This window comes from Scyliorhinus canicula, chromosome 9 (assembly GCF_902713615.1).
Source record: "Scyliorhinus canicula chromosome 9, sScyCan1.1, whole genome shotgun sequence".
In the NCBI taxonomy this organism is placed as follows: Eukaryota; Metazoa; Chordata; class Chondrichthyes; order Carcharhiniformes; family Scyliorhinidae; genus Scyliorhinus; species Scyliorhinus canicula.
This window is the reverse complement of record NC_052154.1, coordinates 1,969,642-1,991,215: the sequence shown is the minus strand read 5'-3', so window position 1 is coordinate 1,991,215 and position 21,574 is coordinate 1,969,642. Positions and strand designations below refer to the sequence as shown.

Below are 21,574 nucleotides of genomic sequence, written 5' to 3'. Positions count from 1 at the left end.
TCAGCACCTAATCTGGTGCATTGCCCTCTCCTCCTGTGAACCTGATTAGAGCGAGATCATGAGGACCAAACACACTCCCCTTTCACATTAAAGGTAAGAGGTCGTGGCGAGTGCTGTGAAGGTCAACTGACGCGGCTCCCAAAGGTCAGCTGGTCGGAAGTAGGTCGCTGGAAAAAAAGTTAGAAAAACACAGCTTTATGTGGACAGCCTTCTCCGTTATATTACAGAACCGTTATAGACATAACTAAGTTTCTTAACACCTTCAGCTCCTTCTCTGGATACAAACTAACTTAGACAAGAGTGAATGTTTCCCGGTTAACCCTGCTGGGAGGTCAGGCCAACTGGTGACGTTACCTTTTCACGTTGCTAAAACAAGCTTTCGCTATCTGGGAGTTTGTAAGTTTAATGATACCAGTATGGCTGACAGTATCAAAGTAGATCTACAGAGGCGGAACAACCTCTCTCTATACTTGGTGGGCAGGGGTCAAACCATTAAAGTGAACGTGTTTCCGAGGGTTTTATTTATTTTTCAGTGTCTTCTCATTTTTCTCTCAAAATTCTTTTTTATTAAGATCAATAAATTGATATTCTTCCCTTATTTGGGTGGGTAAGAATCCTAGAATCTGTAGTGTTCTGCTTCAAAGAGACAGATAGTTGGGGGGGGGCTGGCCCTTCCCAATTTATGAGCCGCTAACATTAAAAAATATTATTGCGGATCAGTGACCCCAACTGTATTTGGGGACAAGTGGAGGCTCGTTCCTGTGGAACTTCTCCTCATCTCACCATAGTCACTGCACCGTGACCCTTTTCTCCCGCTTGATCAGGGGTGGGCAAACTACGGCCCGCATGCGGCCCGCCAAAGGTCTTTATGCGGCCCACCAAGATCAAGTCATTAAAAAAAAAATTAAATTTTTTTATTTTTTATTTTAAGGTTAATGGGGGGCTGTTGGGTTACTGGTATAGGGTGGATACGTTGACTTGAGTAGGGTGACCATTGCTCTGCACAACATGTGTTTCATGTGAAGTTTCTACTTTAAAATATAAATTAATAAAAATTAATTTATTTTTTCTTCTTTAAAAACCTTTTATTTTGGCTATTTTAAATATTAATTATTTTACCTAATATACTATACGGCCCTTTAAAATTGTGAATTTCTGAATGTGGCCCTTGCACGGAAAAGTTTGCCCACCCCTGCGCTAGATGTTCCTCAGACACACTGATGATCTGCTCCCTCAGGATTTAGAAGCATTTTAAGTTCCTTTCCCTGTCTTCTCGAGCCCCTATTGGCAACAATAACCTTTTCCTACCTTCTGTTTTGGACCCAACACTTGGGAATCTTGGGAAGTGAAGTGTCTCGAGCTTTTAGGGGACCTGTTCGCTGAGGGAGCTTTGCCAGTTTTAGGGAGCAAGCTGAGAAATTCCAGCTGCCCAGTTCCAGTTTTTTTCGGCATTTTCAAGTTCTTAATTTTTCATGGATTTTCCTTCCTTTCCTTAGCCGCCCCTGCTTCCTTGATGAAGAGCACTCTGACCCTAGCCCAGTCTGACCCCGGCCCGGTCTGACCCCGGCCCGGTCTGACCCCGGCCCGGTCTGACCCCGGCCCGGTCTGACCCCGGCCCAGTCAGATCCCGGCCCAGTCTGACCCCGGCCCAGTCTGACCCCAGCCCAGTCTGACCCCAGCCCAGTCTGACCCCAGCCCAGTCTGACCCCAGCCCACTCTGACCCCAGCCCAGTCAGATACCAGCCCAGTCTGACCCCGGCCCGGTCTGACCCCGGCCCGGTCTGACCCCGGCCCGGTCTGACCCCAGCCCAGTCTGACCCCAGCCCAGTCTGACCCCAGCCCAGTCTGACCCCAGCCCAGTCTGACCCCAGCCCACTCTGACCCCAGCCCACTCTGACCCCAGCCCAGTCAGATCCCAGCCCAGTCTGACCCCGGCCCAGTCTACCCAGCCCGGTCAGACCCCAGCCCAGTCTGACCCCGGCCCAGTCTGACCGGGGGGGAGGGGGTTGTCCCTGGAGGTCATGCGGGGGTCTATGTCGGACATTTATGGCCATATCCTTTCATCGGATTCTGCTGCACTGAGCGGTGTGAGATCAAAATGGGAAAGGAACTGGGCCCCGTTCTTACTGGTGAAGTTGGAGCAAGGCCCATCACAGGGTTAACTCCACCACTTCCTCGGCTCAGTGCTCTACTGAGCCAAATCCAGTTTAAGGTATTACATAAGATGCACTTGACTAGGGCGAGGATGAGTGGGTTCTTCATGAATATTGAGGGTCGGTGTGATCACTGTTCTATTGGGCTGGCTAATTATATGCATATGTTGTGGGCATGTCCCAAACTGAGAAGATTCTGGGCTTTGTTATTTAATACCATGTCAGAGATATTCCGTATGGAGTTAGACCCGTGGCCACATTGGGGGATGTCGGATGAACCAGTGATTCAGTCCCGGGGGTGGAGGCAGATGTGGCTCCTTTGCCTCGGTGATAGCAGGGATGTGAATGTTGCTCAGTGTCATGTGAGAGTACCTTTAAGAGTTGGGGGTTTATAAAATAGCTGTAGTGGATGTGCCTTTAAGAAATGGATATTTATCAGTGATGTCAGAGAGTGGGTGGAGCTGGGCTGTCTGTCTGCTTTTACTTTCGCTTTGGGCTCACAGCTACAGGGTGTGTTTAGTTTTGTTTGAATTTTGGAGAAGCTGCAGTCACAGCAAGATGTGTATGAAACCCTGCAAGCTTATGAATGTTCATTTGGTGATTTCAAAGTGGTAACTGTTCTCAGTAATGAAGTTAAACCTGATGTCTTCCTGTAAAAAGGGTTCTTTTTGTCTTATGGATGTTGCAAGGAAAGATTAAGAGTTACTTATAGAGTACTGTATTCTTTGGGGGATTTATTGGTGCTGATAGTTGTTACTATGTTTACTATGGGTTTATAAAGTGTTAACTGGTTTCATAAATAAAGTGTTTTAATTTAAAAGTACTGTAGATTTCTGCTGTACCACACCTGTAGAGTGGGCCATGTGCTCCCCATAACCACAATCTAGTAAAAGTTGTGGGTCAGGTGAACTCCATGATACACTTTGAGGTTCTCTAAACCCTGGCCCATAACAGCAGTTGGAGGCCTCCTGCTCCACCCAGTGCTTCCATGTGGCTGGGTGACATGTTGCCATCGTATTTGGAGAAAGTCAAGTTCAGCATCAGGGGATTGGTGTAGGTTCTATCGAAGATGGGGATTATTCATTTCTTTGTTTAACCATCGGTTGTGAGGAGGTTTCGATGAGTTTTAGTATTTAATGTTCATTGGGCGTTGTGTATTTTTCTCTTTTGTTTTACTTACATTTGCTAAATTAATTTAGAGTACCCAATTCAGTTTTTCCAATTAAGGAGAAATTTAGCTTGGCCAATCCACCTACCCTGCACATCTCTGGGTTGTGGGGATAAAACCCACGCAGACACGGGGAGAATGTGCAAACTCCACACGGACAGTGACCCAGAGCCGGGATCGAACCTGGGACCTTGGCGCCGTGAAGCAGCAGTGCTAACCACTGCACCACCGTGCTGCCATTTTACTTTTATATTTAATGGTGATGTTTTGCATTTCTCTTGTTGTCCATTGTTGATTGTTGTGAAATTTCTTTCAACAAACATCAGTTTTTTTAAAAACTGGAGTCAATGGGAATCAGGGGGGAAACTCTCCGCTGGCTGGGGTCATACCCGGCACAAAGGAAGATGGTTGTGGTGGTTGGAGGTCAATCATCTCAGCTTCAGAACATCACTGCAGGAGTTCCTCAGGGTAGTGTCCTCGGCCCAACCATCTTCAGCTGCTTCATCAATGACCTCCCTTCCATCACAAGGTCAGAAGTGGGGATGTTTGCCGATGACTGCACAATGTTCAGCACCATTCGCGACTCCTCAGATAATGAAGCAGTCCATGTCCAAATGCAGCAAGACCTGGACAATATCCAGGCTCGGGGCTGACAAGTGGCAAGTTATATTCACACTACTCAAGTGCCAGACAATGACCATCTCCTACAAGAGAGGATCTAACCATCTCCCCCTTGACATTCAATGGCATTACCATCGCTGAATCCCCCACAATCAGCATCCTGGGGGTTACCATTGATCAGAAACTGAACTGGACCCAGCCACATTAATACTGTGGCTACCAGGGCAGGTCAAAGGCTGGGAATCCTGCGGAGAGTAACTCACCTCCTGACTCCCCAAAGCCTGTCCACCATCTACAAGGCACAAGTCAGGAGTGTGATGGAAACTCTCCACTTGCCTGGATGAGCGCAGCACCAACAATACTCAAGAAGCTCAACACCATCCTGGACAAAGCAGCCCGGCTAGATTGCTCCCCCTTCCACAAACATTCACTCCCTCCACCACTGACGCACAGTGCTAGCCGTGTGTACCATCTACAAGATGCACTGCAGGAACTCACCAAGGCTCCTTAGACAGCACCTTCCAAACCCACGACTACTACCATGTAGAAGGACAGGGGAGCAGATACCTAGGAACCCCACCACCTGGAGGTTCCCCTCCAAGTCACTCACTACCCTTACTTGGAAATATATCGGCCGTTCCTTCACTGTTGCTGGGGCAACAACCTGGAACTCCCTCCCTAACAGCACGGTGGATACACCTACACTGCAGCGGTTCAGGAAGGTAACTCATCACCATCTTCTGAAGGGCAAATAGGGATGGGCAATAAATGGTGGCCTAACCGGTGATGCCCACACCTGTGAATATATTTGAAACATTTAGCCCATGGGGCTGTTCCGGCCAGTGGTTGACTGGTCATACAGGAAAATGCCACTGAAACCTGTGCTTGCCACTGTGCTGCTGGTGCTGGCTCTCGATTCCACTCCAGGGCTTGGGCAAGAGGACTTACATATCAGCGCAGTCCTGACAGAGAGCTGCTTGTCAGAGGATCACAGCTCCAGGGTCGCAGGTTCGATTCCCGGCTTGAGTCACTGCCTGTGCGGAGTCTGCACGTTCTCCCCGTGTCTGCGTGGGTTTCCTCCGGGTGCTCCGGTTTCCTCCCACAAGTCCCGAAAGACGTTCTGTTGGGTGAATTGGACATTCTGAATTCTCCCTCAGTGTACCTGAACAGGTGCCGGAATGTGGCGACTAGGGGATTTTCACCGTAACTTCATTGCAGTGTTAATGTAAGCCTACTTGTGACAATAATAAAGATTATGATTATTATTATTCTTTATTCCCCCAATCACCATTACATAATCAGATGACCTGGTCATTATCACATTGTTGTTTGTGAAGTTTTCTAGCTGCTAACTGGCTCTGTATTTCCTGCCGTGAGGATTTTGTTGGATGGAAACACTTTGGGATATCTGCTGCTACGAAAAGTGTTCCATTAATGCAAATTTTCCTTTCTTCGCTATTCTACCACAATCCAAACTAATCCCACTGCCTCACTCTCCCAAAGTTCCTGAATCAATCCCAAACTAATCCCACTGTCTCGCTCTCCCAAAGTTCCTGAATCAATCCCAAACTAATCCCACTGCCTCACTCTCCCAAAGTTCCTGAATCAATCCCAAACTAATCCCACTGCCTCGCTCTCTCCCAAAGTTCCTGAATCAATCCCAAACTAATCCCACTGCCTCGCTCTCTCCCAAAGTACCCGAATCAATCCCAAACTAATCCCACTGTCTCGCTCTCCCAAAGTTCTCGAATCAATCACAAACTAATGCCAGTCCCTCTCTCCCAAAGTCCCTGAATCAATCCAAACTAATCCCACTGCCCCGCTCTCTCCCAAAGTTCCCGAATCAATCCAAACTAATCCCACTGTCCCTCTCTCCAAAGTTCCTGAATCAATCCAAACTAATCCCACTGTCCCGCTCTCCCAAAGTTCCCGAATCAATCCCAAACTAATCCCACTGTCCTGCGCTCTCCCAAAGTTCCCGAATCAATCACAAACTAATCCCACTGTCCCTCTCTCCCAAAGTTCCCGAATCAATCCCAAACTAATCCCACTGTTCCGCTCTCTCCCAAAGTTCCCGAATCAATCCCAAACTAATCCCACTGTCCCGCTCTCTCCCAAAGTTCCCGAATCAATCCCAAACTAATCCCACTGTCCTGCTCTCTCCCAAAGTTCCCGAATCAATCACAAACTAATCTCACTGTCCCGCTAACTCCCAAAGTTCCTGAATCAATCCCAAACTAATCCCACTGTCCCGCTCTCCCAAAGTTCCCGAATCAATCCCCAACTAATCCCACTGTCCCGCTCTCCCAAAATTCCCTCTTCAATCCCAAACTAATCCCACTGTCCTGCTCTCCCAAAGTTCCCGAATCAATCCCAAACTAATCCCACTGTCCAGCTCTCCCAAAGTTCCCGAATCAATCCCAAACTAATCCCACAGTCCCACTCTCCCAAAGTTCCCAAATCAATCCCAAACTAATCCCACTGTCCCGCTCTCCCAAAGTTCCCGAATCAATCACAAACTAATCCCACTGTCCCGTTCTCTCCCAAAGTTCCCGAATCAATCCCAAACTAATCCCACTCTCCCTCTCTCCCAAAGTTCCCAAATCAATCACAAACTAATCCCACTGTCCCTCTCTCCCAAAGTTCCTGAATCAATCCCAAACTAATCCCACTGTCCTGCTCTCTCCAAAAGTTCCTGAATCAATCCCAAACTAATCCCACTGCCCCGCTCTCTCCCAAAGTTCCTGAATCAATCCCAAACTAATCCCACTGTCCCACTCTCCCAAAGTTCCTGAATCAATCACAAACTAATCCCAAACTAGTCCCACTGTCCCGCTCTCTCCCAAAGTTTCCGAATCAATCCCAAACTAATCCCACTGTCCTGCTCTCTCCCAAAGTTCCCGAATCAATCCCAAACTAATCCCACTGTCCTGCTCTCTCCAAAAGTTCCTGAATCAATCCCAAACTAATCCCACTGCCCCGCTCTCTCCCAAAGTTCCCGAATCAATCACAAACTAATCCCACTGTCCCGCTCTCCCAAAGTTCCGAATCAATCCCAAACTAATCCCACTGCCCCGCTCTCTCCCAAGGTTCACGAATCAATCCCAAACTAATCCCACTGCCCCGCTCTCTCCCAAAGTTCCTGAATCAATCCCAAACTAATCCCACTGCCCCGCTCTCTCCCAAGGTTCACGAATCAATCCAAACTAATCCCACTGTCCCTCTCTCCAAAGTTCCTGAATCAATCCAAACTAATCCCACTGTCCCGCTCTCTCCCAAAGTTCCCGAATCAATCCCAAACTAATCCCACTGTCTTGCGCTCTCCCAAAGTTCCCGAATCAATCACAAACTAATCCCACTGTCCCTCTCTCCCAAAGTTCCCGAATCAATCACAAACTAATCCCAAACTAATCCCACTGTTCCGCTCTCTCCCAAAGTTCCCGAATCAATCCCAAACTAATCCCACTGTCCCGCTCTCTCCCAAAGTTCCCGAATCAATCCCAAACTAATCCAACTGTCCTGCTCTCTCCCAAAGTTCCCGAATCAATCACAAACTAATCTCACTGTCCCGCTAACTCCCAAAGTTCCTGAATCAATCCCAAACTAATCCCACTGTCCCGCTCTCCCAAAGTTCCCGAATCAATCCCCAACTAATCCCACTGTCCTGCTCTCCCAAAAATTCCCTCTTCAATCCCAAACTAATCCCACTGTCCTGCTCTCCCAAAGTTCCCGAATCAATCCCAAACTAATCCCACTGTCCAGCTCTCCCAAAGTTCCCGAATCAATCCCAAACTAATCCCACAGTCCCACTCTCCCAAAGTTCCCAAATCAATCCCAAACTAATCCCACTGTCCCGCTCTCCCAAAGTTCCCGAATCAATCACAAACTAATCCCACTGTCCCGTTCTCTCCCAAAGTTCCCGAATCAATCCCAAACTAATCCCACTCTCCCTCTCTCCCAAAGTTCCCAAATCAATCACAAACTAATCCCACTGTCCCTCTCTCCCAAAGTTCCTGAATCAATCCCAAACTAATCCCACTGTCCTGCTCTCTCCAAAAGTTCCTGAATCAATCCCAAACTAATCCCACTGCCCCGCTCTCTCCCAAAGTTCCTGAATCAATCCCAAACTAATCCCACTGTCCCACTCTCCCAAAGTTCCCGAATCAATCACAAACTAATCCCAAACTAGTCCCACTGTCCCGCTCTCTCCCAAAGTTTCCGAATCAATCCCAAACTAATCCCACTGTCCTGCTCTCTCCCAAAGTTCCCGAATCAATCCCAAACTAATCCCACTGTCCTGCTCTCTCCAAAAGTTCCTGAATCAATCCCAAACTAATCCCACTGCCCCGCTCTCTCCCAAAGTTCCCGAATCAATCACAAACTAATCCCACTGTCCCGCTCTCCCAAAGTTCCGAATCAATCCCAAACTAATCCCACTGCCCCGCTCTCTCCCAAGGTTCACGAATCAATCCCAAACTAATCCCACTGCCCCGCTCTCTCCCAAAGTTCCTGAATCAATCCCAAACTAATCCCACTGCCCCGCTCTCTCCCAAGGTTCACGAATCAATCCCAAACTAATCCCACTGCCCCGCTCTCTCCCAAAGTTCCTGAATCAATCACAAACTAATGCCACTGTCCCACTCTCCCAAAGTTCCCTCTTTAATCCCAAACTAATCCCACTGTCCCGCTCTCCCAAAGTTCCCGAATCAATCACAAAATAATCCCACTGTCCCGCTCTCCCAAAGTTCCCGAATCAATCACAAACTAATCCCACTGTCCCACTCTCCCAAAGTTCCCGAATCAATCCCAAACTAATCCCACTGTCCTGCTCTCCCAAAATTCTTGAATCAATCACAAACTAATGCCACTGTCCCACTCTCCCAAAGTTCCCTCTTCAATCCCAAACTAATCCAACTGTCCCGCTCTCCCAAAGTTCCCGAATCAATCCCAAACTAATCCCACTGTCCCGCTCTCCCAAAGTTCCCGAATCAATCACAAACTAATCCCACTGTCCTGCTCTCTCCCAAAGTTCCCGAATCAATCACAAACTAATCCCACTGTCCCTCTCTCTCCCAAAGTTCCCGAATCAATCACAAACTAATCCCACTGTCCCTCTCTCTCCCAAAGTTCCCGAATCAATCCCAAACTAATCCCACTGTCCCACTCTCCCAAAGTTCCCGAATCAATCACAAACTAATCCCAAACTAGTCCCACTGTCCCACTCTCTCCCAAAGTTCCTGAATCAATCCCAAACTAATCCCACTGTCCTGCTCTCTCCCAAAGTTCCCGAATCAATCCCAAACTAATCCCACTGTCCTGCTCTCTCCAAAAGATCCTGAATCAATCCCAAACTAATCCCACTGCCCGCTCTCTCCCAAAGTTCCCGAATCAATCCCAAACTAATCCCACTGTCCCGCTCTCCCAAAGTTCCAAAATCAATCACAAACTTATCCCACTGTCCCGCTCTCTCCCAAAGTTCCTGAATCAACCCTAAATTAATCCCACTGACCCGCTCTCTCCCAAAGTTCCCAAATCAATCACAAACTAATCCCACTGTCCCTCTCTCCCAAAGTTCCTGAATCAATCCCAAACTAATCCCACTGTCCTGCTCTCTCCAAAAGTTCCTGAATCAATCCCAAACTAATCCCACTGCCCCGCTCTCTCCCAAAGTTCCTGAATCAATCCCAAACTAATCCCACTGTCCCACTCTCCCAAAGTTCCCGAATCAATCACAAACTAATCCCACTGCCCCGCTCTCTCCCAAAGTTCCTGAATCAATCCCAAACTAATCCCACTGTCCCTCTCTCCCAAAGTTCCCGAATCAATCACAAACTAATCCCAAACTAGTCCCACTGTCCCGCTCTCTCCCAAAGTTCGCGAATCAATCCCAAACTAATCCCACTGTCCTGCTCTCTCCCAAAGTTCCCGAATCAATCCCAAACTAATGCCACTGTCCTGCTCTCTCCAAAAGTTCCTGAATCAATCCCAAACTAATCCCACTGCCCCGCTCTCTCCCAAAGTTCCCGAATCAATCCCAAACTAATCCCACTGCCCCGCTCTCTCCCAAGGTTCACGAATCAATCCCAAACTAATTCCACTGCCCCGCTCTCTCCCAAAGTTCCTGAATCAATCACAAACTAATCCCACTGTCCCGCTCTCCCAAAGTTCCCTCTTCAATCCCAAACTAATCCCACTGTCCCACTCTCCCAAAGTTCCCTCTTCAATCCCAAACTAATCCCATTGCCCCGCTCTCTCCCAAAGTTCCCGAATCAATCACAAACTAATCCCACTGTCCCGCTCTCCCAAATTTCCCGAATCAATCCCAAACTAATCCCACTGTCCGGCTCTTCCAAATTTCCCGAATCAATCCCAAACTAATCCCACTGTCCCACTCTCCCAAAGTTCCCTCTTCAATCCCAAACTAATCCCACTGTCCCGCTCTCCCAAAGTTCCCGAATCAATCACAAACTAATCCCACTGTCCCTCTCTCCCAAAGTTCCTGAATCAATCCCAAACTAATCCCACTGTACCACTCTCCCAAAGTTCCCGAATCAATCACAAACTAATCCCAAACTAGTCCCACTGTCCCGCTCTCTCCGAAAGTTCCCGAATCAATCCCAAACTAATCCCACTGTCCTGCTCTCTCCCAAAGTTCCCGAATCAATCCCAAACTAATCCCACTGTCCTGCTCTCTCCAAAAGTTCATGAATCAATCCCAAACTAATCCCACTGCCCCGCTCTCTCCCAAGGTTCACGAATCAATCCCAAACTAATCCCACTGCCCCGCTCTCTCCCAAAGTTCCTGAATCAATCACAAACTAATCCCACTGTCCCGCTCTCCCAAAGTTCCCGAATCAATCACAAACTAATCCCACTGTCCCGCTCTCCCAAAGTTCCCGAGTCAATCCCAAACTAATCCCACTGTCCTGCTCTCTCCCAAAGTTCCCGAATCAATCCCAAACTAATCCCACTGTCCCGCTCTCCCAAAGTTCCCGAATAAATCAAAAACTAATCCCACTGTCCCGCTCTCTCCCAAAGTTCCCGAATCAATCCCAAACTAATCCCACTATCCCGCTCTCCCAAAGTTCCCGAATCAATCACAAACTAATCCCAAACTAATCCCACTGTCCCGCTCTCTCCCAAAGTTCCCGAATCAATCCCAAACTAATCCCACTGTCCCGCTCTCTCCCAAAGTTCCCGAATCAATCCCAAACTAATCCCACTGTCCTGCTCTCTCCCAAAGTTCCCGGATCAATCCCAAACTAATCCCACTCTCCTGCTCTCTCCCAAAGTTCCCGAATCAATCCCAAACTAATCGCACTGTCCCGCTCTCCCAAAGTTCCCGAATCAATCACAAACTAATCCCTGTCCCTCTCTCCCAAAGTTCCTGAATCAATCCCAAACTAATCCCACTGTCCCGCTCTCCCAAAGTTCCCGAATAAATCAAAAACTAATCCCACTGTCCCGCTCTCTCCCAAAGTTCCCGAATCAATCCCAAACTAATCCCACTGTCCCGCTCTCCAAAAGTTCCCGAATCAATCACAGACTAATCCCAAACTAATCCCACTGTCCCGCTCTCTCCCAAAGTTCCCGAATCAATCCCAAACTAATCCCACTGTCCCACTCTCCCAAAGTTCCCGAATCAATCACAAACTAATCCCACTGCCCCGCTCTCTCCCAAAGTTCCCAAATCAATCACAAACTAATCCCACTGTCCCTCTCTCCCAAAGTTCCCGAATCAATCACAAACTAATCCCAAACTAGTCCCACTGTCCCGCTCTCTCCCAAAGTTCCCGAATCAATCCCAAACTAATCCCACTGTCATGCTCTCTCCCAAAGTTCCCGAATCAATCCCAAACTAATGCCACTGTCCTGCTCTCTCCAAAAGTTCCTGAATCAATCCCAAACTAATCCCACTGCCCCGCTCTCTCCCAAAGTTCCCGAATCAATCCCAAACTAATCCCACTGCCCCGCTCTCTCCCAAGGTTCACGAATCAATCCCAAACTAATTCCACTGCCCCGCTCTCTCCCAAAGTTCCTGAATCAATCACAAACTAATCCCACTGTCCCGCTCTCCCAAAGTTCCCACTTCAATCCCAAACTAATCCCACTGTCCCACTCTCCCAAAGTTCCCTCTTCAATCCCAAACTAATCCCACTGCCCCGCTCTCTCCCAAAGTTCCCGAATCAATCACAAACTAATCCCACTGTCCCGCTCTCCCAAATTTCCCGAATCAATCCCAAACTAATCCCACTGTCCGGCTCTTCCAAATTTCCCGAATCAATCCCAAACTAATCCCACTGTCCCACTCTCCCAAAGTTCCCTCTTCAATCCCAAACTAATCCCACTGTCCCGCTCTCCCCAAAGTTCCCGAATCAATCACAAACTAATCCCACTGTCCCTCTCTCCCAAAGTTCCTGAATCAATCCCAAACTAATCCCACTGTACCACTCTCCCAAAGTTCCCGAATCAATCACAAACTAATCCCAAACTAGTCCCACTGTCCCGCTCTCTCCAAAAGTTCCCGAATCAATCCCAAACTAATCCCACTGTCCTGCTCTCTCCCAAAGTTCCCGAATCAATCCCAAACTAATCCCACTGTCCTGCTCTCTCCAAAAGTTCATGAATCAATCCCAAACTAATCCCACTGCCCCGCTCTCTCCCAAGGTTCACGAATCAATCCCAAACTAATCCCACTGCCCCGCTCTCTCCCAAAGTTCCTGAATCAATCACAAACTAATCCCACTGTCCCGCTCTCCCAAAGTTCCCGAATCAATCACAAAATAATCCCACTGTCCCGCTCTCCCAAAGTTCCCGAGTCAATCCCAAACTAATCCCACTGTCCTGCTCTCTCCCAAAGTTCCCGAATCAATCCCAAACTAATCTCACTGTCCTGCTCTCGCCAAAGTTCCCGAATCAATCACAAACTAATCCCACTGTCCGGCTCTTCCAAAGTTCCCGAATCAATCCCAAACTAATCGCACTGTCCCACTCTCCCAAAATTCCCGAATTAATCACAAACTAATCCCACTGTCCCTCTATCTCCCAAAGTTCCCGAATCAATCCCAAACTAATCCCACTGTCCCTCTCTCCCAAAGTTCCTGAATCAATCCCAAACTAATCCCACTGTCCCGCTCTCCCAAAGTTCCCGAATAAATCAAAAACTAATCCCACTGTCCCGCTCTCTCCCAAAGTTCCCGAGTCAATCCCAAACTAATCCCACTATCCCGCTCTCCCAAAGTTCCCGAATCAATCACAAACTAATCCCAAACTAATCCCACTGTCCCGCTCTCTCCCAAAGTTCCCGAATCAATCCCAAACTAATCCCACTGTCCCGCTCTCTCCCAAAGTTCCCGAATCAATCCCAAACTAATCCCACTCTCCTGCTCTCTCCCAAAGTTCCCGAATCAATCCCAAACTAATCGCACTGTCCCGCTCTCCCAAAGTTCCCGAATCAATCACAAACTAATCCCACTGTCCCTCTCTCCCAAAGTTCCTGAATCAATCCCAAACTAATCCCACTGTCCCGCTCTCCCAAAGTTCCCGAATAAATCAAAAACTAATCCCACTGTCCCGCTCTCTCCCAAAGTTCCCGAATCAATCCCAAACTAATCCCACTGTGCCGCTCTCCAAAAGTTCCCGAATCAATCACAGACTAATCCCAAACTAATCCCACTGTCCCGCTCTCTCCCAAAGTTCCCGAATCAATCTCAAACTAATCCCACTGTCCCGCTCTCTCCCATAGTTCCCGAATCAATCCCAAACTAATCCCACTGTCCTGCTCTCTCCCAAAGTTCCCGAATCAATCCCAAACTAATCCCACTCTCCTGCTCTCTCCCAAAGTTCCCGAATCAATCCCAAACTAATCGCACTGTCCCGCTCTCCCAAAGTTCCCGAATCAATCACAAACTAATCCCACTGTCCCTCTCTCCCAAAGTTGCTGAATCAATCCCAAACTAATCCCATTGTCCCTCTCTTTCCTAAAGTCCCTGAATCAATCACAAACTAATCCCACTGTCCAACTCTCTCCCAAAGTTCCCGAATCAATCCCAAACTAATCCCACTGCCCCTCTCTCCCAAAGTTCCTGAATCAATCCCAAACTAATCCCACTATCCCTCTCTCTTCCAAAGTTCCCAAATCAATCACAAACTAATCCCACTGTCCCTCTCTCTCAAAGTTCCTGAATCAATCCCAAACTAATCCCAGTCCCGCTCTCTCTGCACAGCCCTGTATCGAAACCAAACTAATCCCTCTGGCACCCTCTTTCATTTCCCAAACTAATCCCAGAGTTTGGCTTTGCCGTGTACCCAAACTGGCTCAAGAGTTTTGTTCATTTGTCTCACTGAGCCACATTGGCTCAAATTCCAGCAACACCTCCATCTGTAATTCCTCATCCTTGTTTTGAACTCCCCCCCCCACGGTTCCTCCAGCCCCTCTAACACTCTGAGATATCTCCACTTATCTAATTGCAGCCTTTTGAACTTTCTTCTCTGCATATTTAACAGCTGCGTCTTCAGCTGCCTGGGCCAGAGCGCCCAAATTCACTCCCTGTATTTCTCCACGTCTCCCCTCCTATAACCAGCTCCTTAAACCTAACACTCTGACCACATCCTGCCCTGTTATCACCCCATATGGCTTGATATCAAATGTAAACTATCCAACAATCTTTATTATTATATAAATACAAGTTATTGATCAACTCTACAGACCTCTGTCTCAGTCGCTGAGTGTCGAACGTTAATGACCCTGATTTCAATCTCAGTTCCTTTCCCTCCAGGTAAATCTCCTGTTTCCAGTTGTCTATCTGTTGTTTTGGGCATTCCTGCTGGTGTTCAGCTTCTACTCGGAGCCGTTGGTTTGTGGCACAGCCCTCGTCATTATCCTGACTGGTATTCCTGTCTATCTGCTTGGAATCCAATGGAACAAGAAGCCAAAGTATTTCAATGATATAATCGGTGAGACTGGAGCAAGAAACGGCGCCAACTGTAATCTTACTAAATTTGTAGGTGGGGTAAAATTGGGTGGAGTGTGCAATACCGTGGTTAATGTTATCAATGTCAGAAATAATTTTAGGCAATTGGGATTGCTTCATGAGATTTATCACAGAAATGCTGTACACATTGGAACAAAGCATCCACCATTAACAGACCATCAGTCCAACAACACTGACAATATTATAGGCGGCACAGCGCCAGGGTCCCAGGTACGATTCCCAGCTTGGGTCATTGTCTGTGTGGAGTCTGCACATTCTCCCCGTGTCTGCGTGGGTTTCCTCCGGGTGCTCAGTTTCCTCCCACGGTCTAAAAACGTGCAGGTTAGGTGGATTGGCCGTGCTAAATTGCCTTTAGTGTCCAAAAAAATGCTGGGTGGGGTTACTGGGATAGAGTGGAGACGTGGGGTGCTCATTCCAGGGGCCGGTGCAGACTTGATGGGCCGAATGGCCTCCTTCTGCACTGTAAATTCTATGATCTATGAATGTCGTACATCCAGGCTGTAAAATGCCATAAGATGAAGTCTGACCCTCAGATACCCTCACCCTCCCATCCCCTCACCCTCCCATCCCCTCTCCCTCCCATCCCCTCTCCCTCCCATCCCCTCTCCCTCCCATCCCCTCTCCCTCCCATCCCCTCACCCTCAAGTCACATACAAAGGGAAAAGCAATAGAAGGGTGTGCTGATAGGGTGAGACAAAGTCAATTGTTTCAAGACTGACATCGGTAAGATTGTAGTTGGATCACGGTATTGCAAGAGATGCAAATTAGCTATGATAACTGAACAATGGAACACGTTTGAAGGACTGAATGGCCTCTTCTTATTCATTATGTTCCTTAGTATGAAGGAGGGCTTTCTGATTTCACCCTGAATAGCTGGCTCTGATTTAAGATTCTACTCCCTTAGTCAGGACTTCCCCACGAAAGGAAATAGATGAAAATGAAATGAAAATCGCTTATTGTCACGAGTAGGCTTCAATGAAGTTACTGTGAAAAGTCCCTACTCGCCACATTCCGGCGCCTGTCCGGGGAGGCTGGTACGGGAACCGAGCCATTCTGCTGGCCTGCCTTGGCCTGCTTTAAAAGCCAGCGATTTAGCCCAGTGAGCTAAACCAGCCCCTCTCTATCCACCAGATTCTCTCTGAATCTAAACCAGAATCTAGAGAAGTTTAGAGAATCTAAACTAGATTCTCTCTATCCACCCTATCCAATCGCTTAACTGTCTAAAAGGCCTTGGCCAAATCACCCCAAATGTGGTAAAATGGTAGGAAAGGGAAAATAGCGGGAGATTTCTATGGAGACCATTGCCCAACTCAGCACAATAGAAGACAATGTTGTTGAGAACATTCTGCCTTTCAATTCTTCTGGGATTCATTACTGAGCCCAAATATTGTAAAGGGATAGGAGTTCAGAAGTAACTAAGTCTTTCAGTAATTCCATTGGGCCTTGCAAAGACCACACCTCGAGTATTGTGGATTGTTTTGGTCCCCATACCTAAGAAAGGATACAGTAAGAAGTCTTACAACACCAGGTTAAAGTCCAACAGGTTTGTTTCAAACACGAGCTTTCGGAGCACGGCTCCTTCTTCACCTGAAGAAGGAGCCGTGCTCCGAAAGCTCGTGTTTGAAACAAACCTGTTGGACTTTAACCTGGTGTTGTAAGACTTCTTACTGTGCTCACCCCAGTCCAACGCCGGCATCTCCACATCATAAGAAAGGATAAGCAGAGGGGGTGCAGCAGAGGTTGATGGGGTCAGAGGGTTGTTTTATGAGGAGGGGTTGAGTTTAGAAGAGTGAGAGAGAATCTGATTGAAATATGTGGAACTCTCAGAGAGTTTGCCAGGTTAGACTTTGCGATGTAGTTCCCACTGGCTGGAGACCTGTTCTTTATCAAACATTCTGAACCAGTTGGGTGTCTTCTCCTTTTTCAGAATCAATGACAATTTCCGGACAGAAGTTCTGTTTCGTCGTTTTCCCACAAGAGGAGATTCCGGAAGAGAATGGGCAACCTCTAACCTTGAATCAAAACAGAAAGTTCCACAATGCATAGCGGCCGCTGAACCTGCATCTACCCAGAACATTACCAACCCGCTGTCACCAAACTGGCACCAAAAAAACAAAAAAAGGAAGAAAAAAAAATGCTGGGAAGGGAGAAACTCGGATGTTTTCTGTTTAGGGATCAATCCGATAGAGTTCAGTAGTGTTTATGGAAAAATGTACCAGGCCCAGTGTGGCCTGAGGCGATCGATTCTATCTCTCCTCCGCTTGAGAGACTGAGCTGACCCAAGCTTGATTTACAGTTATTATGGTCTAGCCAATTCAGTTCAAGAACAACCATGTTAATAATCAAGACAGTACAAACTATTTCGCTCTTAATTAATTTCCCACTTCCCTCAATTCCACCCAGCCACTTTTCCCCATTATGTTCCAATACCACCTTCTCCCCACTTCCCTCTCTCTCCACAAGTAACTCCCAACCTCACCAACCCTCATTCCCACATGGTCTGTTAATCCTGCACCCTGTCTGCACCAGGTTTACACATATTCCTCTCAATGTCTCTTATCTCTAGAGCTTTTGCTAATGCCAATCCAAATCCGGTAATCCGGATTGCTGTCCCAATTCTGATCCAGTAATCCGGATTGCTGTCCCAATCCTGATCCGGTAATCGGATTGCTGTATCAATCCCGATCCATGAATCTGGATTGCTGTGTCAGTCCTGATCCTGTAATCTGGATTCCTGTCCAAATTCTGATGTGGAATTCTGGATTGTTGTCAATTCTGATCCATTAATCCGGATTGCTGTCAATCCCGATCCGGTCATCTGGATTGCTGTGTCAATCCTGATCCGTGAATCCGGATTGCTGTGTAAATCCTCAACCAGTAATCTAGAGTGCTCTAACAATCCCGATCCAGTAATCAGGATTGCTGTCCCAATCCTGATCCGGATCCCTGTCCAAATTCTGATCTGGAATTCTGGATTGTTGTCAATTCTAATCCGTTAATCCGAATTGCTGCGTCAGACCTAATCCGGTCATCCGGATTTCTGTATCAATCCTGATCTGATAATGCTGATTACAGTGCCAATCCTGATCCGGTTATCCCGGTTACAGTGCCAATCCTGATCCGGTTATCCCGGTTACAGAGCCAATCCTGGTGCAGTAATCCCGGTTACAGTGCCAATCCTGGTGCGGTAATCCCGGTTACAGCGCCAATCCTGGTGCGGTAATCCCGGTTACAGAGCCAATCCTGGTGCGGTAATCCCGGTTACAGAGCCAATCCTGGTGCGGTAATCCCGGTTACAGAGCCAATCCTGGTGCGGTAATCCCGGTTACAGTGCCAATCCTGATCCGTAATCAGCTGCTTTGCTACAAGTTGTTTTTCCAAACCCAGTCTTTCCCAGAATTGTGTCCACTGACGATTTCTGCTCAAATAAGAAACTTTCAGACAAGTATTGGGAAGGCATCAAGGCCATGTTGACAGAGGACTGCCTTACCCCATCTCCCATTCCTCACCCGGTGCTCCAGGCATCATAAACAGGATGAGAATGAAGTGGTGAATCTTCATCGCCCTGCCAGATTCCCCAAGCAGAACAGGTGTATGTTTCTTTTTACAGGGTGGAGTGCTGACGCTAATTGTGATACAGGAAGATCTTCACGAAACCTTCAATTAGTCTGAATAAAATCCTTCCAATCCCATCATTGACGTCTGTTCCTTTGCTTATTATCAAATGACTGAAATTTCAGCTTTGGGCACTTTAAATTTTAACATTTATTTTTAAAATGATGTTTTAAAGGCTTTATATTTAGGGTGGCGCAGTGGCAAGCACTGCTGCCTCACATCGCCAGAGACCCGGGTTCAATTCTGGCCTCAGATCACTGTCTGTGCGGAGTTTGCACCTTCTCCCCGTGTCTGTGTGGGTTCCCTCCGGGTGCTCCGGTTTCCACCCACTGTCCAAAGATGTGCAGGTTTGGTGGGGTTATGGGGTTGGGGAAGATGCTTAGGTGGGGTGCTCTTTCAGAGTGTTGGTGCAGATCTTTTTTTTTTAATAAACATTTTATTGAGGTATTTTTGGTATAGTAAAAAATAAAAAATATACATAATACAGTGCCAATCCTGATCCAGTAATCCCGGTTATAAACACAGTGCAAAAGTAATTTACCTCTCGTACAGGTCCCACCCTTATTGACCCCCTACTCTAATCTAAACTACTCCCCCCCCCCCCCCCCCCCCCCCCCCCCCCGACGATTAATTCTCCGCGAAGAAGTCGATGAACGGTTGCCACCTCCGGGTGAACCCTAACAGTGACCCTCTCAAGGCGAACTTGATTTTCTCCAGAGAAAGCTCGCCATGTCCGATAGCCAGGTCTCTGACTTCGGGGGCTTTGAGTCCCTCCAAGCTAATAATATCCGTCTCCGGGCTAGCAGGGAAGCAAAGGCCAGAATGTCTGCCTCTTTCTCCTCCTGGATTCCCGGGTCTTCCGACACCCTGAAAATCGCCACCTCTGGACTCAGTGCCACCCTTGGTTTTAGCACCGTGGACATGACATCTGCAAACCCCTGCCAGAATCCCCTAAGCTTCGGACACGTCCAGAACATGTGGACATGGTTCGCTGGTCCTCCCACACATTTTGGCACCTGTCTTCCACCCCAAAGAATCTGCTCATCCGGCCACTGTCATGTGAGCCCGGTGAACAACCTTAAATTGTATCAGGCTGAGCCTGGCACATGTTGACTCTACTCAATGCGTCCGCCCATAAACCATCCTCTATCTCTCCTCCCAGCTCCTGCTCCCACTTGTGCTTCAGCTCCTCGGTCTGCATCTCCTCCAACCCCATAAGCTCCTTATAGATGTCCGAGACGCTCCCCTCTCCTACCCACCCTCTGGAAACTACCCTGTCCTGAATCCCCCTTAGCGGTAGGAGCGGGAAGGTTGACACCTGTTTACATAGGAAGTCCCGCACCTGCAGATACCTGAATTTGTTTCCCCTCGCCAACCCAAACATTTCCTCCAACTCGGAAAGCTCCCCTCTATGAACATATCCCCCATCCTCTCAATCCCTGCTCTCCGCCATAACCGGAACCCCCCATCCATACTCCCTGGGGCAAACCGGTGATTATCACAGATTGGGGACCAGCCCGATGCTCCCTCTGCTCCCACATGTCTCCTCCATTGCCCCCAGACTCTCAGGGCCGCCACCACCATGGGGGCTGGTGGAGTACCGTGCCGGCGGGAACGGCAGAGGCGCAGTTACCAACACCCCCAACTGGTGCCCTTGCATGAAGCCGCCTCCATACGCACCCCTACCAACCTCTCCCCCACCACCCACTTCCTGATCATGGCTATATTCGCCGCCCAGTAATAGTTGCTCAAATTTGGCAGCGCCAGCCCGCCCTCTCCCCGACTCCACTCAAGCATTACCTTCCTGACCCGCGGGGTCTTGCCCGCCCAGACGAAGCCCGTGATCACTCTGTTGGCCCGCTTAAAAAAGAACCGCGGAATAAAGATGGGGAGATACTGAAATACAAATAGGAATCTCGGGATGACCGTCATCTTCACCGTTTGCACCCTCCCAGCCAGAGACAAAGGAGACGCGTCCCATCTCCGAAAATCGTCCTTCATTTGGTCCACCAGCCGGGCCAGATTTAATTTATGCAGCCGGTCCCATTCCCGCGCCACTTGGATGCCGAGGTACCTAAAGCTTCCCCCGACTAATCTAAATGGCAGCTCTCCCAATCGCCTCTCCTGGAGCACAAACATCTCACTCTTTCTGATATTAAGCTTATATCCCGAAAACCGGCCAAATTCCCCTAGAATCCTCATGATTTCATCCATCCCCTCTATTGGGTCTGAAACGTACAGAAGCAGGTCATCCGCATAGAGCGAATTGATGCCTCATTGAACATCCTCAACAACACTGGCCCCAATATCCCCGAGGACGTTTTATAAAACTCCACTGGGTACCCGTCCGGACCCGGAGCCTTACCCGCCTGCATGGCCGTCAATGCAGATCTGATGGGCTGAATGGCATTCTATGGTTTCAAAGAACTCAGACAAAATACTTACCGTGCACAATGTCGCAGTTTCTGGAAACTAAAAGAGTTTAAAAATCCTCAGCACTGCTTACATAAACCGAGAAATCTCATTTCCGGGGTTGCCTTTCATGTTCCAAGTAGAGAGATGACTGCACTTCCCAACAAACCTCCTCCGCAGCCACACTCCCAGAATCCCCCACACACCACTACTTGGGCTTCAGTCAATCGCTTTCTTACCACTGAGCCAGACAACTGTGGGTTCAAATCTCATTTATAGCCTTGAGTATGTAATCCGTGCTCACACTCCAATGCAATACCAAGACCGCACCTTATAAAGTCAGTACTGAGGGAGCGCCGCACTGTCAGAGGGTCAGTACTGAGGGAGTGCCGCACTGTCAGAGGGTCAGTACTGAGGGAGCGCCGCACTGTCAGAGGGTCAGTACTGAGGGAGTGCTGCACTGTCAGAGGGTCAGTACTGAGGGAGTGCTGCACTGTCAGAGGGTCAGTACTGAGGGAGTGCCGCACTGTCAGAGGGTCAGTACTGAGGGAGTGCTGCACTGTCAGAGGGTCAGTACTGAGGGAGTGCTGCACTGTAAGAGGGTCAGTGCT

At 48.3% G+C, this 21,574-nt stretch overlaps 1 protein-coding gene across 2 annotated transcripts in view; it reads left to right on the top strand.

Moving 5' to 3' along the window:
* LOC119971057 (large neutral amino acids transporter small subunit 2-like) overlaps nucleotides 1-17,049 on the top strand; it is a 140,241-nt gene extending 123,192 nt beyond the window's left edge. For both annotated transcript variants that reach the window (XM_038806186.1, XM_038806185.1), the window contains 2 exons: nucleotides 14,721-14,898; nucleotides 16,864-17,049. In XM_038806186.1, coding sequence (XP_038662114.1) covers nucleotides 14,721-14,898; nucleotides 16,864-16,982 — 297 coding nt within the window. In that variant the 3' untranslated portion in view covers nucleotides 16,983-17,049. The remainder of the gene's footprint in view (nucleotides 1-14,720; nucleotides 14,899-16,863) is intronic.
* Nucleotides 17,050-21,574: the final 4,525 nt, after the last annotated feature.